Raw genomic sequence first — 16093 nt, 5'->3', positions numbered from 1 at the left:
AGATCTCTAAAGGCAGCACATCATGACAGAAACAGCTGAGAAGCAAAATCAGTCACATCTATTGGTCTGGGAAGACTTTCAAAGCCATTGTAACTCTTTGGGATTCCAGTGAACTTATGGTGAGAGCTGAAAACTCTGCTGACCAAAAGAAACACAAAGGCTCGACTCACATTTGCCAAAAAACAATATTTTCAGGATCCCCAAGACATTTTGGAAAACAGTCTGTGCACTGACGAGACAGAGGCTGAACTTTTTGGAAGGTTTGAGTTACATGTGCATAAAATTAATAGCATTTCATAAAACGAACATCACACCGACAGTCAAACATGGTGCTGGACCTTAAACAGGCCATTTATGCTTGAAAACCTTCCAGTGTGGTCAAAATAAAACAATTCTGCAAAGAAGAGAGAAAGTAATGACTTTTTTCCACACAGAGCCAGGTAGGTTTGGATAACTTTTTTCTCTAAATGAACAAAGCATTTTGCATTTTGTAAATGTTATCTTTGTCTAATATTAAGATTTCTTTTATCTAAAACATTTATAGAATATTCAATATTTCTTCAATATATACACTAAAGTGCTGGAACACAACATTACCACAGTATTGTACTCCAAGTATCTACATTATTAAACAATTCTTTGTGCCTAAATGTGGCAATCTGCTCCAGGATGTTCCCTCTTATCAAACTGAGTCCGGCAGCAGCAGCATGCATTGTAACAGTGTGAAGTCATGACTCTTGAGTTCCCGTGGACTTAGTGTGCTGAGGAAGATTTGTGATGAGATTAACTATCTCCCTTTGTATCATAAACAGAGCATTAAGATCTTTTCAGTTATATGCTATAAATATTAGAGTGTGAGCGAAGAATGATTATATGGCAAGAACTCACATTACAAATGCACATTCATCATATGTCCATAGGCAGAGTTTATCTTTGGAGCCTTTTATTTATGTGAAAAGTGGCAGATGTGCTGGGATGTAAAAAACAAAACAAAAAACCCCAACTTCAATATATATAAAGAATTTTTGTGCAGCTGTGATGAAACATATAACTATTTTCAGGGTAGCCCATTTTGGCTTTCTAATGAGAGTTATATAAAAGCATTTCAGTATCAGCAGTGTGATTATTTTCTTGCTCCTTTTGCCGAGTGGCTGGTGATTGTAGACAAGCCATGAAGGTTCAAAGCTACATTTTTACAAAATAGAAGCGCAAATCTGTCTTGCACACCTATGTGAGCAACGACAGAGTGGAAAATTGATGTTATATGATAAAAAAACAAAACAAAACAATTGTAAAACATCCACTAGCTTCAGATTAATGTTGGAATCACTTGTACCAAATAGCCACTGAACGTAGATTAGGGAGGTTTTAATGACCACTTTGAACAAGAGGAATGATTACCGCAAGAATCTCATGTTTCAGTGCTTCTATGAGAACTTGGTAGTTATTTTAAGGCCCACTTTAGAAAAAATACTTTAAGTAATCTTAAAGCCTCACAAGATACTTTTTTTCAAGTAATGTCAAGAAGAGAAACATCTGGATCATGTTATGCTCAGAGGTCTCACAGATGAAAGAAGTAGCTTTTGGCATCTGTGTGCTCTCTCAGAGCTGAAAGATTAATCTAGTTCATGAAAATCTTCTAATTTGTCTATATCAGGCAATGTAAGCAGTATACAGTAAATACTTTATGTAACTATAATTACATTTTCCTGCCTGCCTTTAGATTATCCAGCCATTAAAGCCACTATTTGAGTTTCTTTCCCAAATGCCATCAGATAATGTCAGAAATAATTTGAGCATTGCAGTTTCACTCTGCTCTCAAACATTTGTCACCTGCATGGAACTAAAGTCCAAACAGTTATAAAGAATATTATATCTTATTGGCTTTCCTACAAATGTTAGGGAATGCCAGGGGTAATTAAAAACAACAAGTAGAAGAGAGCATTGCATGAAAACCTTTTGCTGCAGGATATCAAATGAGCTTAGCTTCACTTGATTGGTCTCCTATTGAGGCATGAGGTCTGCACACTGGTCCTAGTCATTCCTCAACATTAAGAGGCTCACCACAGGGCACCATCTGAGGGACGAATAGAGGCAGGCAACAGACGAGGAAAAGGAAAGCATACTTTTCTGTTCCTTATGCTGCATTAAAAAAAAAGTACATATATATAAATAATTTAATCACAAATATTATATTTATGGATTTCCACTTCATGCTGTGTCCCAGAAATTATGATATTTGTTTAACTTGTCAACATAATGAGGCCAATAATAAAATAAAACACAATTTATCAGTAGAATATTCCAGTATATTAGCTTATTCATTCAGTCACATAAATGGATTTCCCTTTACAGATTTCTCTATATTTATGCTTTGCCTGAATGTACTTGGATCAGCTGGATGTTATGTTTATGTCTCCAAACATGGCTGTTCCCAAAAAGGATGCTGCAGAGTGCCCTCTTGTGGACAAACTGTGTAGCATCAACTCTTATAATATGGTTGAAGGGTGTTTCTCCCATCTCTTCTTTACTCTTTAGAATTTTTCATTTATTCCCTGTTATAAATTATACTGATACATGAGCAAATAGCTAATATCTGGTGTAAATACTGGCTTACCAATAATCAGCTGGGCTTCAATATGCAGTAAGGCTGAAATGTAATTATGCTGCCTAATGGCTTTCACATTTGCTGCTATTACAGTTTGCTGATAAAATGTTTCTTATTTCCACTTCTATGACTTCAGGCTTTAACGGTGTAGCCATAGATGGAAATATTGGAGGATTTCATGCACGGAAACCAGATTCCACAGAATGGAGGAGCTGGACTTTCTTCCCTCTTTTTCCAACCTCTTCTAGGTATTTTATTTTATTCTATTAACTGATATCCCAATGACATCATAGAGCTCTGCATGAGCTCTCTCTCCACCTTCCTCAAATTTCTAGCACAGACAACCAGAAGTAGCTGTGAGATCAATCTCGGTTCAGTCCTGTGATCATTGAGAGGATGAATGAGATGTTGAAGATATCATGTCATCTCTTATTAGCACCTCTTCTTTCTCTGAATTTGGATCCTTAATCATAACAACTGCACTTAGACGGAGAACCATTTTCCACTTTCCCCTGTCGCCAAGGTGTTACTTGAGAACAAACAGAGCGAGAAACAGACCTGCCTGCTGTGTCAGTCAGCACTTCTCATTTTATCTGAAAGATGTGTTGAAACCTGGTGGTTACTCCCTCAGTGCAAACATGGCTCCTCTGAAAGAACACACTGATAAGACACAGAGTAAAACAAAGCCGAGATTAACACTGAAACTTTTCAGCCAGTCATGACAAAGATGTTTGTTCATGCCAGCGCAGCTGGTGCTCTCTCCACTGGGTCCTGGTGAGAGGCAGCAGCAGCTGTTACCTCTGAGGTAGCAGATGGGTCACTAAGACCTGGGGAAAAAGATCTGCTTCAAGATGTTGCCCTCCAACCCCATATCAGTGCTCCGAGAGGCAAATGCAAACGAGCAAGTCACTGGCTGGATAGCTGTGATAGAGGCTATATTATTAACTTAAAGTGAATTAGAAGTCGTTGCTCTGGACTTGTTGTAAAGCATGATCTTGTTTCAAGCTAAAAATGTCTGAAAAAAAAATCACACAAACGCTGCTACATGTTAAAAATATTATTCAATTGGTCTCCATTAGAGCTGCTTTTAAGTAAATTTGCTTGAAAGGGGGGGGGGGGGGGGAGTGTTTGAAATGTTAGCTAACTTTTGTGAGCCGGCCTTTGAATGGAGTGGTTTTACTCACCTCAAAGCAGTTTTACACAACAAGCTTTAACAACAGCAACTTTAACAAAAAGTCTTTCCCAAAATATCTTCATCATGAAGATGGAGGAGCTTGGGATAAAACAAACCAAAACAAAATTAGGAAATGAGCCACATCCTGAGTCTTGTGGCTCAGGAGGCTTATTCATCAGAACCCCACAACTGGGTGCAATAATTTTAAGTTAAAAGTCATTGAAAGTCTTTAGAAACTCCAAATGTAATTAAAAGATTTGGTTCTCTTTCTTAAATCATATCTATAGGGGTCGAAAGGGTCAGAAAGCCATCATTCTTAAGAAGTGTACATTACAGCACCAAGAGACCAACGCCTACAGTAGTTTTAAAGATAGTCTGCACAGTTAGGACTGTGTGGTTTCAAAATGTTTTATCTCATTCGTGAATAAATATGCAAATAGATAAAGAGGAACATACTCAAATCTGTCAACTTCAGTGGCAGTAAAGCCTAAAACATCAGTAAAAGTGATTGTCCAGTGGTATTAATGGCACTGATTTGCACTGAAGCTGCTTTCAGGTTAGTTAAAATCATCTTAAAATTCATTGACTTTCACTGAATTTATTTTTATTTTTATTTATTTTATTTATTTATTTTACTGCATGGCCAGATGTAGCTAATAAGCCACTATCTGCCTGTATCACTAACTTTAGCCTTCCTTCAGAGCATCCATGCTCTTGTCATTTCAGTTAAAGTACCATGAAACTGTCACATGTAACATAACTTGCACATTTTAAATGAGTAGCTTTTTTTTTTTTAATTCCCCCCCCCCCTTAGGTTGAACTGTTAAATTAATTACTCTAGTGGGGCGCCCACCCTGGGGCCTGATGAAAGGGTTCCTCCTTTAATCTCTAACCTATAAACCTTTTGTTTTATATGGTAGCAACATCTTTGGTCTTGACCTTAAAAGAAGATCAGGGTTATATAAGAGAGAGTCCCTGTGAGAAACAAGAAAAGTCCCATGTGACAATACTATTCATTATTTAAACTCTCGAAATTGATTTATGGTGTTGTAGTGAAATTGCTTGCTTTTCAGACCAAACATGGCCAACAAGCACGAGTTTAGCCTTGTCATAGCCAACAAAATCTATTTTTTTCCACAATTTTTTTTATAAATGATCATCTAACATGTCCAATCCTTTCTGCGCCTTTCCCCGACCTTCAGTAGAACAGACCTAATTCAACTCACACAGGGTAACATCTTCTGTGGAAATGTGATCTCATGTTGCTCAGACTTCATATATTTACAAGACTGAAGCACATTTGTGTTTTTGTAAATGTGCCACTGTTAGACAGCTGCTTCATGAAACCCTTGAGTTATCTGTGGTTGATGTAGCCTCGAGCAGAGATGAGGAGGACTCACTTGTTTTTAACATTAGTCCCTTTCAGCCAAACTGGATGCAATGGCATCAGTTAAGTTATCTGTACAGCTTTATAAAACGTGTATAGGCATGGGTGTGAGTTAAACAAGTTGGGGACCATCTTTAAATCATTGTGCTGCTCATAAAGCATGTAGAAATACTGCTTTTCATACAGTCTTCCGCTTAAATGAACTTTTGGTTCAATAGTTTGTGTAACGATTGCAAGTTGCGGCACCACAAATTGTTTAAGACTTAAGACCCTGTAAGAGTTGCAGTAGTGACATTCACTCTGTCAAAACAGATCAATCGGAAATTTACTGCCCAAAATGTAGAAATGTTTTTAAAGCACTGTTCGTGAATCAAACTTCAATTCCCTTCATGTATCTGACAAGAAAGCTTTGGAAAGTGTTCTCGGTGAGGAAAGCTTTAATGCGCTGATCCTGATCATGACTTATTTATTTATAATTTTATGTTGGATAGAAAGTTATTCAAACAATTAATTTGTCCAACAGCTGTAAGTTACAAAACGCTTAGGAAGGCTTAAGTCGTTGGTTTGAAAAGACAGGACAATTGGCTGCATTGGCCTGATCTTTCTCATAATTACAGTACAGCTGATCGTTCGTACAGGAAATACTGGTGAGATTCTGGAATGAATTAAACATGTGCAGATAACATGAGTGACAAATACATTATTAGAGTAAGCCATGCGAGATTTGTAATGCCAAATAAGATAATAAATGTAAAATGAACACCTTTCAGCGCAGAGCGGGGATATAACAGAAGTGTGGTTAACCTTATACGTTACTAGTTTTATTTGATGGTTCCCTGTCGGGCTAAAGTGAAAAAAAATTTTTTGCATGCGACGAGTCGTCTGGAAATAATTTCTCATTGCTGATAGGTTGCTTGGCTACACCATCCCCACTTGCGCATGGATTGGCTTAGTGCTCTTGCCCCCCTCTAGTTCCTCATTGGCTTTTGGTAATGATAGTTCCCTGCCATCATTTGCCCATGCTGTTTTCAATAAATATTGTATGTGGTCTCTGGCTTTGGTGCTGATCATGTGAATCGTCGGGTTGAGAGGAGGAAGGTATCCCGATGAGCACATCAGATGATGGAATTTCCCCCAGAGACCACAACTGCTCGTCCACAACTGTCTCCCTCCGAAATTAGATAAGAGAGAAGCGCCAGGAGGTTACAGCCGGGAAGATGTTCTGCGCCAAGCTGAAAGAGCTGAAGATATCCGGAGAGTGTCCGTTCTCTGCCAGCGCCAAAAATAATGAGCTCGGAGACTTTGAGGAGCGCTCAACTGAGACGGCGGATTTATTGCCTGTTTCCAAGGACGTGCACGGAAAAACAGGTGAGGGTGTACCTCGAAAGAAGACAAGCAGAGCCAAAGTTAACCTGCATACACTTGGGGATAGCATCCGAAAACTGGCATGTCCCGAGGTGAGTTATAAATGCATTTCTTATTCACCTCATGTATCTTCTGCAGTGTTTTACTTAGACCTGTGAAAAAACACAACTATTACTGCATTTATCGCATCTATTTTTATTTATTTATTTATTTATTTTTGCCTTAAAGCACAGACACCATGCCCCTGTGTCCGCTTGAGACAATGAAACAGATAAATCTTATGCTATAAATATTAGAGCCTCTGTAATTGACGTTTAAGTATTCCCAGACGCTGACCTTTAACTTGCTTTGGGCACTCTGTGATACAGTTTCAAAGGCTGCACACTGCCCTCCAACGAATGATGACACTATCAGATCACAGCAGGGACTCTGAAAGGTAACTGGTGTTTTTAATTTCAGCTGCCACCAACACATCAATAAAAACACTGCTCATCCTATCAGCTGCAGTCTGTGAATTATAGGTCTAGCCCACAACTTTCACCACAGCGTGTATTCCTCATGATAAAAATAGTGAGGGTGGGATGTGTGATTTGTTACAAAATATCTTCTGGCACTCTCACTACTAGACTGATACAAGGAGTTGTGACACAGACTCCGGCTGCTATGGATACCTGGAGAAAAAGAGAAAACCCTCCCAAATGAAGGGCACATTAGACTGCTATGGAAAATATCACATGCGCAGTGACATTAATGCGTAGTTTTCACAGTAGGGTCATGGTCTGATGAGGAGCTAAAACGATTAGTGTATTAACCAATTAGCTGAAAATTAATTTGGAACTATTTTTGGTGATGTTTTCCCTCATTTTTGATGCATGTGTACCGATTGTTACCTTGCCGCAGCCTCTCAAATGCAAGGTTTTGCAGTCTTTGTGGTCACATGTCATATATGTGGATATAGAAATATAAATATGGAAAAAAAAATCTTTGGCTGTTTGTTCAGACAAAAAAGCACATAGAAAAATGCCACCTAGGAAGTTATAGCAGACATTTTCCATTTTGTCTGGGATGTTACAGACAGATGAAAAGGAAAATCAATGGTTAAAATGATCTTGTGGACAATTCCAGCCGATGTCTGCTGTATCTCAGTGACTGTCTACTGAAAGTGTGTTTTTAATGTGTGTCTGACTTTGATATTTGTTGACTTTCCAGTCTAGCAATTTCCTGTTCACATCACCAGAGCTGTAGCAGTGAACCAGAGCATTTATTAGAGATGATGAACATTCATTCTGTCAAAACAGGTAAAGACAAATCGGAATCTTATTGGCCAAAACATGCTAATGTTTTAGGGGGGTTTTAAGCACTGATTGTGAATTAGATCCCTATCCTCTTCATGTATCTAACAGGAATCCCGATAGAAGCTTTGAAAATTGCTCTTGGTGAGGAGATTTTTAATATGTGTTACGAAGAGGACAGCCACATTTTGACGGTGGTGGGGGGAGCGCTCCACGACTTCCTCAACAGCTTCAATGTCTTGTTGAAACAGAGCAGCATGCTGCCCAACCCGGATAGACGAGATTGTGTAAACGAACCTTCGGTACTCTGCTTAGACAAAGATCCAGGCCTGCTTACTGTCTATTTCTTCAACCCTTGCACCACCACTGAGCTCTTTTTCCCAGGAGTCATCAAAGCTGCTGCCCGCCTGTTGTACAACACCACTGTGGATGTGGTGATGGACCTCCAACATGGCAGAGACACCATCTTGCAATCCAGTCCACAGCCCAGCCTCCTGTACACAGTTGTAGTTAAAGATACAAAAAATCTGAGCCCCAGTCCGTTGCGGGCTACCTCAGCTGGGACCCTTCCTACCTCTCTCTTTTCCACTATCTTCCCTTTCCATCTGATACTTGACCAGGATCTGGTTCTGGTGCAAGTAGGACACGGGCTCAGGAAAAGACTGATCAGGAAGGATGGACTCAGACGGTTTAGTACCTTCCAAGACCACTTCTCTATTGTGTCCCCCCAGATCAAATGTACCTTTCAGGGTATCCTCACTATGCTAAATGCACAGTTTATCATTCGGATAAAGCATGGAGTTGCCACCACAGATAACACAGGAAAGGTATGTTGATACATCTGTGAAATTCCTTGAAAAGTGACTAGAGAGACTAGAGAGGCTGAAAACATTTTCCCATCATCACCTACATGTTTAAGGAACTTGGGTAGAAGAGGGGGAAAATGGGCTGCTTATAAGCATCGTAGCTTATTAGTGGTGTACTTGGGTGCACTCGGCCTGAGGTAGAGATCAACATTATACCCCCAGTGGAGATCAGAAGGAAATGTCAAACCATTTTATCCATCAAAGCCACAGCCATGCTCATGCTATTTTTGTAAGGGTGCACAGCCATCAGTTGCAATGAGAGGTACTGGCGAGTAAATGTTGCATGCTATAATGAAACTTATTCAAAGATGCTTCCACTTAATACCATGTGGCACTTGTCCTCCAGTGGTAGATTTACAGCTAGTGAACAGGGTCCAATTAAAACAGGTAGAAATCAGCAAATGGGCGAGCCAGCAAGTTTCACAGTCTCTTGCATCTTGGGTCAGCAATTTGATACTTATATTCCAGTCAGCAGAGATAGCACATTAACATAACTTGAATTATCTGATACGTTAAAAAAAGGAAAAACGGCCCACTCCTATGGCTCCACAAATCAAATTTTCATGTTCATTTATTCTAACAAATATTTAATAATTTATAGTAGAGAGAATATAAACATGAGAAATCAAAAGCATTCAGTGTCATTTTTGCGAAAGCTGTCTGTCTATGAAAAATAAAGAATAAGCTGTCAAAAATTTTAGCTATTTTCAGACAAAATGAATGAAATCGGAAAATTGTTGAGAAGACGATGTCAGATCTCTTCAAAGGCAAACAAACAAAAACACACAAACCAAAGGCTTGCAACGGTTTTTATTTAAACAACCCACATTTTTATCTCTTGAAGTCTTGACTGTGAGACAGATTGACCAATTGACCGGCTTACATTCCCTACATAAATAAATCTTTCAGCTTTGTTTAAAACTGTGGCTAATTGCAGCTGTATGCAGCTGTCATTTTATTTTACTGGAATATTTACATCTCTTGAGGGAATTAATTGTGTATACATTTGAAAAAACTGCTTCCATGGATAAAAACACCCCCCACAGCATATATATATAAATATATGTATGTATGTATGTACTTTTTTTTAAAAAGAAAAAAAGGCATCCTACAGTACAAATGCACAGAATATTTGAGCTGTAAGGATCTCATAGCTTTTAATAACAATTTTGTTAAAAATTTCTAAATGTTTCTCATCATTTTCCTTTTCCTTTTAGCACATGGACCTTAAAGGTCAGATGATTTACGTTTCAGAGTCAAACGCCATCTTGTTCTTGGGATCGCCATGCGTGGACAAGCTGGAGGAGCTGACAGGTCGCGGCCTCTATCTGTCAGACATCCCTATTCATAACGCTCTCCGTGATGTAGTCCTGGTTGGCGAGCAGGCCAAAGCACAGGATGGTTTGAAGAAGCGGTTGGGGAAGGCCAAGGCAGCCTTGGAGCATGCACATCAAGCTCTGGAGGAGGAAAAGAAGAAAACAGTGGATCTCCTCTTCTCGATCTTTCCCGGCACTGTGGCACAGCAGCTGTGGCAGGGTGAAACCGTCCAAGCCAAGAAGTTTGACCATGTTACGATGCTCTTCTCTGATATTGTGGGCTTCACGGCTGTTTGCTCAATCTGTACGCCCATGCAAGTGATCACCATGCTCAATGAGCTATACACCAGGTTTGACCACCAATGTGGAGAGCTTGATGTGTATAAGGTAGGTTAATATATATTGCTGAGCTGAGCTTTTTTTAATTTTTTTTTTTATTTTTTACAGTGAACATTCACACATGCTTTCATGTCTACACTGCACAAATGTTGGGAAACCACTCAGGTGTTAACAATGCTGGATCATTGTCAAGCTTTCAAATTTGTTATGGAACAGTAAGTGACATGGTACAACATTAAGCAAGACTCAACATCAAGATTGAACATCCTAGGATTTTTGCAGTTTATTAGAAAGTCATTTTGCTGGCAAAAATTTCAGACTTATAGATAGGTGACTTCTTTCTTTATGAATAGCCACAACAACAATCGTTATTTTATTAATACATTTGTTGGTTCATTAATTTTTATGTAAGTACACTCGATCTTGCTAGGAATGTAAGTGTGCAAGTCAGTTGTAAGTACTCCGTTTCTGTCTTTTGTAAATCATTAAAATCCTTTTCTTAACTCCCACGTAAATTAAGGTGGACATTACCTGTGTGTCCCGCATGACCACACAGCCGTGCCTGCAGCTTGAATAACTTAGATATAATTATACACTAAAATAATATACACATACTATACACACAAAACTCATGGACAAAGAACTGCCCCTGTAACCCATTTGGTAGAAGAAGAGCCTGCTGAAGCTCTTTCTGCAACATCCCGGGCCACCAGGACAAGTATAATATACATACATTTATATATAAATATATGTGTATATATATATGAATAGGAGGTTACAAATGCATTAAATGCTTTCACAACATTTTGAACAAAGTAATACCATTTTGTGTACAAAGGACTGTAACTCAACCAGCTAGCCAAGTGTCTTGCATAGGCTGCTAATCTGCAGGGAGGCTGGATAATGTAATCAAACTGTCGTGGAAGCATAACAGAGAGAGGAGCGCGTTTGACAAATATCTCGTAAAACGCTAGGAAGTCAGAGGTTCCTTGAGGACCCTGTTTCCACTCCACATGTGTGAGCCTAAAAATAGTTTTACTTTGTTCCAGCCACATAGCAGCTGAGTGCTCTCCAGTTCAGATTTGCACAGAATAGAAGAAGAAAGGGGAAAAAAGATGGACTTTTTAATAAAGTACTACAGTATTACAGTTTAAGTTTTATTACACTTACTTGTCTTCTGCTGCACGATGGAGGCAAATTGTTGCAGACTGTTTGGTGAATATCCACTTTACATTTATCACTCTGTCTAAGGTTCGTTCCCTTCATGTCAAATGTATTCTTAACAGTTAAATATCATAATCTCAGATTAAAAAAACACATAGGGTCCATATTTTCATGTGATCACACCAGCCACAACATCATTGACCAAGCTTCAAGAATATCACATTTATATATCAGATGAAGATAGCTCATATTGGAAGACTTACTAATGCTTTGGAAATGAAAATAAAGGACTGATGAGTAAAGTAAGGGTGGGCTACTTCTGCTACGTCTAACCCATTGTTCATGCGTCAGACCACACACATCTTTAAAGTTTAAAACTACACACCTAAACACATTCACAGCTATCACATAACTATTGCTTTAACAAAACGTGCCTGCTTACACATAGATAAACACACACGCACACACGCGCGCGTGCACACACACACACACACACACACACTGCTACTGCTACAATATTAATATGCACCAATGTCGCGGCTCATAGCTTAAACGTGGTGTGCCACTTTAAATGCAGCAATAAAGCCCTTGACATTGAGTAGGAGAAGACATAAAAAGCTCCTGAAACAATGTATGCCGTTTTATATTTGTCTTTGTAGAAATAATTTTAACAATCTTCCGCTTTATTCAGGTGGAGACCATTGGTGATGCATACTGTGTAGCTGGTGGCTTGCACAGGGAGAGTGACACTCATGCTGTTCAAATTGCACTCATGGCTTTAAAGATGATGGAGCTTTCAAATGGAGTTATGACGCCAACGGGAGAACCAATACAGGTGAGGGCCAAGCACTAATTACTGTACAATTCTTTATTCAGTCAGATTATGTAACTTCCAACAGTGTCCGAGTGTTTTTATTTGGAGAGTTTTAAGAACAAGAAAAAGAGAACTATCACTACATTGTTGTTGTTACAAAATGTTGTTTATTATAATTTGAATATAAAGCAGATAATGATTTCACACAATAAGTAACGCTTTAATGGCTTCCTGCACTTTAAACTGTTGTCACTATTATTGGTGGCTTTCCAGTTATTGTCCTTATCTGCAGAGAACTTGGCACAATTAACGAACGATGACGTTGACAGCCACTACTGTCACTGTATCAGTGAGTCAGACAATTTTGGGGTTTTTTCAACATGAGTCTAACCTATCAAAACAAGAATGTGAATCACAAAAGCAGAGTGTAACATCTTTAATAATTAGGTGACACTATCTAATCAGAGTACAAATCATAATGTTTCACCAACATCTGACTCAGGATGATTTAATTGTGTGTCTCTGTGTCTCTCTTGACTGCTGGTTGCTCTTAGTAGCAGTTCACACAAAACTTATCTTCTGTTAAGAAATGCTGATTCACGCACTCTACAGAAGAAGTTTATGTATGAAGCTAGCTTGATTTCTATAACAGAGAAGTGTATTCAGAGTAATGTATTTCTATATAGTGTGTAAATGCATTATTAATTTAATAGCCTCACATTTCAGCTATTTGGTTGCATATTAAATTATGAAAGAATTAACTGTGAATTATTCATCCTTAACTGATTAGCTCTATTGACCTTGAACTAAAAACCTAAATAGATACATATCTTGATCGAATGGCATTGATTCAAGATTCATTCTGCATTAATTTATGTATTAAATGTCAGAAATAAAATAAGTTAAACATTACTTAATTTGTACTCTTCATAAGATGTTACAAACTGCGCAGCACATTACAGCACAGAATTTATTACACAGAAAGAATTGTATTCATAAAAGTGAACTGTCTTAGATATTTGACTAAATACTCTGATATGTAATCATGCATGTCTGATGATGATAAAACTATGTGGTGTTTTTGCCTTAAAAAGTCCTAATTGGCCTAACAGCTGTCAGAATCAGCCAAACCAAATATGTGCAAAGTCATGTCATTAACTTCCACGAATGCCAGAAATGCCATTCTGGATGTTTCCTCAGTGGTTACTTGGGAAGGTTTTGATCCCTCTGAAAACACCAAAACGTTATTCTGTAGCAAAATTATACCCATACAATATTGAGAAAATGTTATGCTGAGGAATTAGATTTTGTTTCTAATATATGAAAATATAAAAAAAAATTAAAAAATTAAAAAATAAATAAAAAATTTATATATATATATATATATATATATACATACATACACACACCAATATTTGTAAATCTCACTTTTCCCAAAATTAAAATTACATCGGTTTCTTGGCAGGTCTCTGCATTTGTTACTGTATTCAGATGTTACTTTCACCATAGGTGATGAGTATAGCAGCATGAGAATGAAGGCAGGAATGGGTGTCATCGTGCACACGACTGCGTGCATGTGTAAGGCAAGACAAGCTGAAACTTGAACTAAAACATCTCATTTTCTTCCTAGATGCGTATCGGCCTCCACACCGGTTCAGTACTTGCTGGTGTAGTTGGGGTTAAGATGCCTCGCTACTGCCTTTTTGGGAACAATGTCACATTGGCCAACAAGTTTGAATCATGCAGCCAACCTAGAAAAATCAACATCAGCCCCACAACCCACAGGTGATATAACTCTGCAACTTGGGAACAAGAAAAGTAGCTCATAGTCACATGTCACTGTCTCAAAACATATAATCTGAAAAGCTTTGCAGGTTCAAGTTAGTCCATCCCAAAAGGAGATATAATCTCCCATTGAAAATGCTACCCTTTAACTGCTTGAAGTGTCCTGTTTATCATCCAGACAGTTCTGCTGTGACTTATCTACATTGTCAGGTAACACAATGACAATTACCCCCTACAGACAGACCCACAAATAAAAAGACTGACTTGCTACCTAGCTGGCAGCTCTTACGGGGCCACGCTGCTACTTATAGACTTATGAAAGGTGACCACTGCCTCATTTTTATGAGACAGACTGACCAATCAGAGCAGACTAGCTATTACTGGAACTAAAGAAAAGCCTTTCAGAACAGAACAATAACTGTTCAAAGTAAACCTATTCAGGCAGAACCCCCCAAATAAAATTGCATACCTCTCTTTCTGCACAGTATAATTTGTTTCCACAAGTGGTTGTTGCAGATAACAAAAAACCCAAAGTGCTCTTGACAGGAAACTTAACATTTGGATGAGCACTGTGTTTCCTCTTGTGTCAAATAATTCGCCACGTTGTTTTGAGATCCATCTTTTATCTGTGCGCTCTTTGTCCCAGATTGCTGAAGGGTCGCCCAGAGTTCGTGTTTGTTCCCAGGAGCAGACAGGAGCTTCCGGCCAACTTTCCAGACGACATCCCTGGAGTTTGTTACTTTTTGGAGGCGTCTGTCAAAACTTCAAAACTGAATATGAAATGAAGTCATGTGACAGATCCCAAAAACGTTAGCTATGGAGTAATATAAACCTATCTAGTGAACACAGTGCAACAACCTTGTATATCTTGGTTTTGGTTGAGTTGATGTCGATGATAGTGTCTTCGAGTCAAACTCTTGCAGTTGCTTAATTACAGAGATGTCAGTTTACTGTCAAACATGAGTCTTGTCTCTGTACAATTATCCATTTGTACAGTTGTTGTAGAAACTTACTTCATCTTTCTTCCAGAATGAGTCATCTGCGCAAACTGATATGATATAAAAGTAGCTTTCATTTCTAGCTCCTGCCAGAGATATAGAAGTGCTGTCAAGAGAGGACTTTGGGACTGTTGTTCTAAGACTGTTGTCTGTAAAAAATAGTATAAAATGTATAGTAAATGCACCAAAAAGCATACAAATTTTTAAAAAGAGTCATTAAAGTTTTTAATCTTGTAAAATGTGGCTATGTTACAAAAATACATTTTTGATATGATGACCTGTAAATGTCTGACTGCCCAGACTAGGTACCTGGTAAAGCAATGGTAAATGGTAAATGGCCTGTATTTATATAGCGCTTTACTAGTCCCTAAGGACCCCAAAGCGCTTTACATATCCAGTCATCCACCCATTCACACACACATTCACACACTGGTGATGGCAAGCTACATTGTAGCCACAGCCACCCTGGGGCGCACTGACAGAGGCGAGGCTGCCGGACACTGGCGCCACCGGGCCCTCTGACCACCACCAGTAGGCAACGGGTGAAGTGTCTCGCCCAAGGACACTTCACCCGCCCAAGGACACAACGACCGAGACTGTCCAAGCCGGGGCTCGAACCGGCAACCTTCCAATTACAAGACGAACTCCCAACTCTTGAGCTACGATCGCCCCAATGTGTCCTAGAATTACATACAAATAATAAAATAAATAAATAAATAAATAAAATACATTCTTTAATAACATATAACACAAACAATTAAACTATATTAAGAGTTTAGGATTAAACCTTTGAACCAATGAAGCAATGCCGAGCAGATCAAGGTGCCTTATGCAAGCTCTACAGGCAGGATCATATGTTGGTTTACAAACAAATGCTTTTATTTATTTATGTTTATTTTTTAATAAAACACAACCAATAATTTCTTTCTGAGTCAGACAAAAAACATATACACTGTTTTTTAGGTGTGTTGTGTAACATAAAGCA

The 16093-nt window shown here is 38.6% G+C and overlaps 1 protein-coding gene across 1 annotated transcript; it reads left to right on the top strand.

The window, feature by feature from the left end:
- Positions 1 to 6149: 6149 nt before the first annotated feature.
- On the top strand, positions 6150 to 15478 carry gucy1a1 (guanylate cyclase 1 soluble subunit alpha 1). Its single transcript, XM_026171136.1, has 8 exons — positions 6150 to 6626; positions 6903 to 6970; positions 7744 to 7832; positions 7938 to 8653; positions 9910 to 10395; positions 12203 to 12346; positions 13956 to 14110; positions 14757 to 15478. The coding sequence occupies exons 1-8, from the start codon at positions 6387 to 6389 to the stop codon at positions 14893 to 14895; spliced, it is 2037 nt and encodes a 678-aa protein (XP_026026921.1). The 5' UTR covers positions 6150 to 6386; the 3' UTR covers positions 14896 to 15478.
- The last annotated feature ends 615 nt before the right edge of the window (positions 15479 to 16093 follow it).

Source organism: Astatotilapia calliptera, chromosome 6, assembly GCF_900246225.1.
Source record: "Astatotilapia calliptera chromosome 6, fAstCal1.2, whole genome shotgun sequence".
Lineage (NCBI taxonomy): Eukaryota > Metazoa > Chordata > Actinopteri > Cichliformes > Cichlidae > Astatotilapia > Astatotilapia calliptera.
This window is presented reverse-complemented; position numbering and strand designations above follow the sequence as displayed.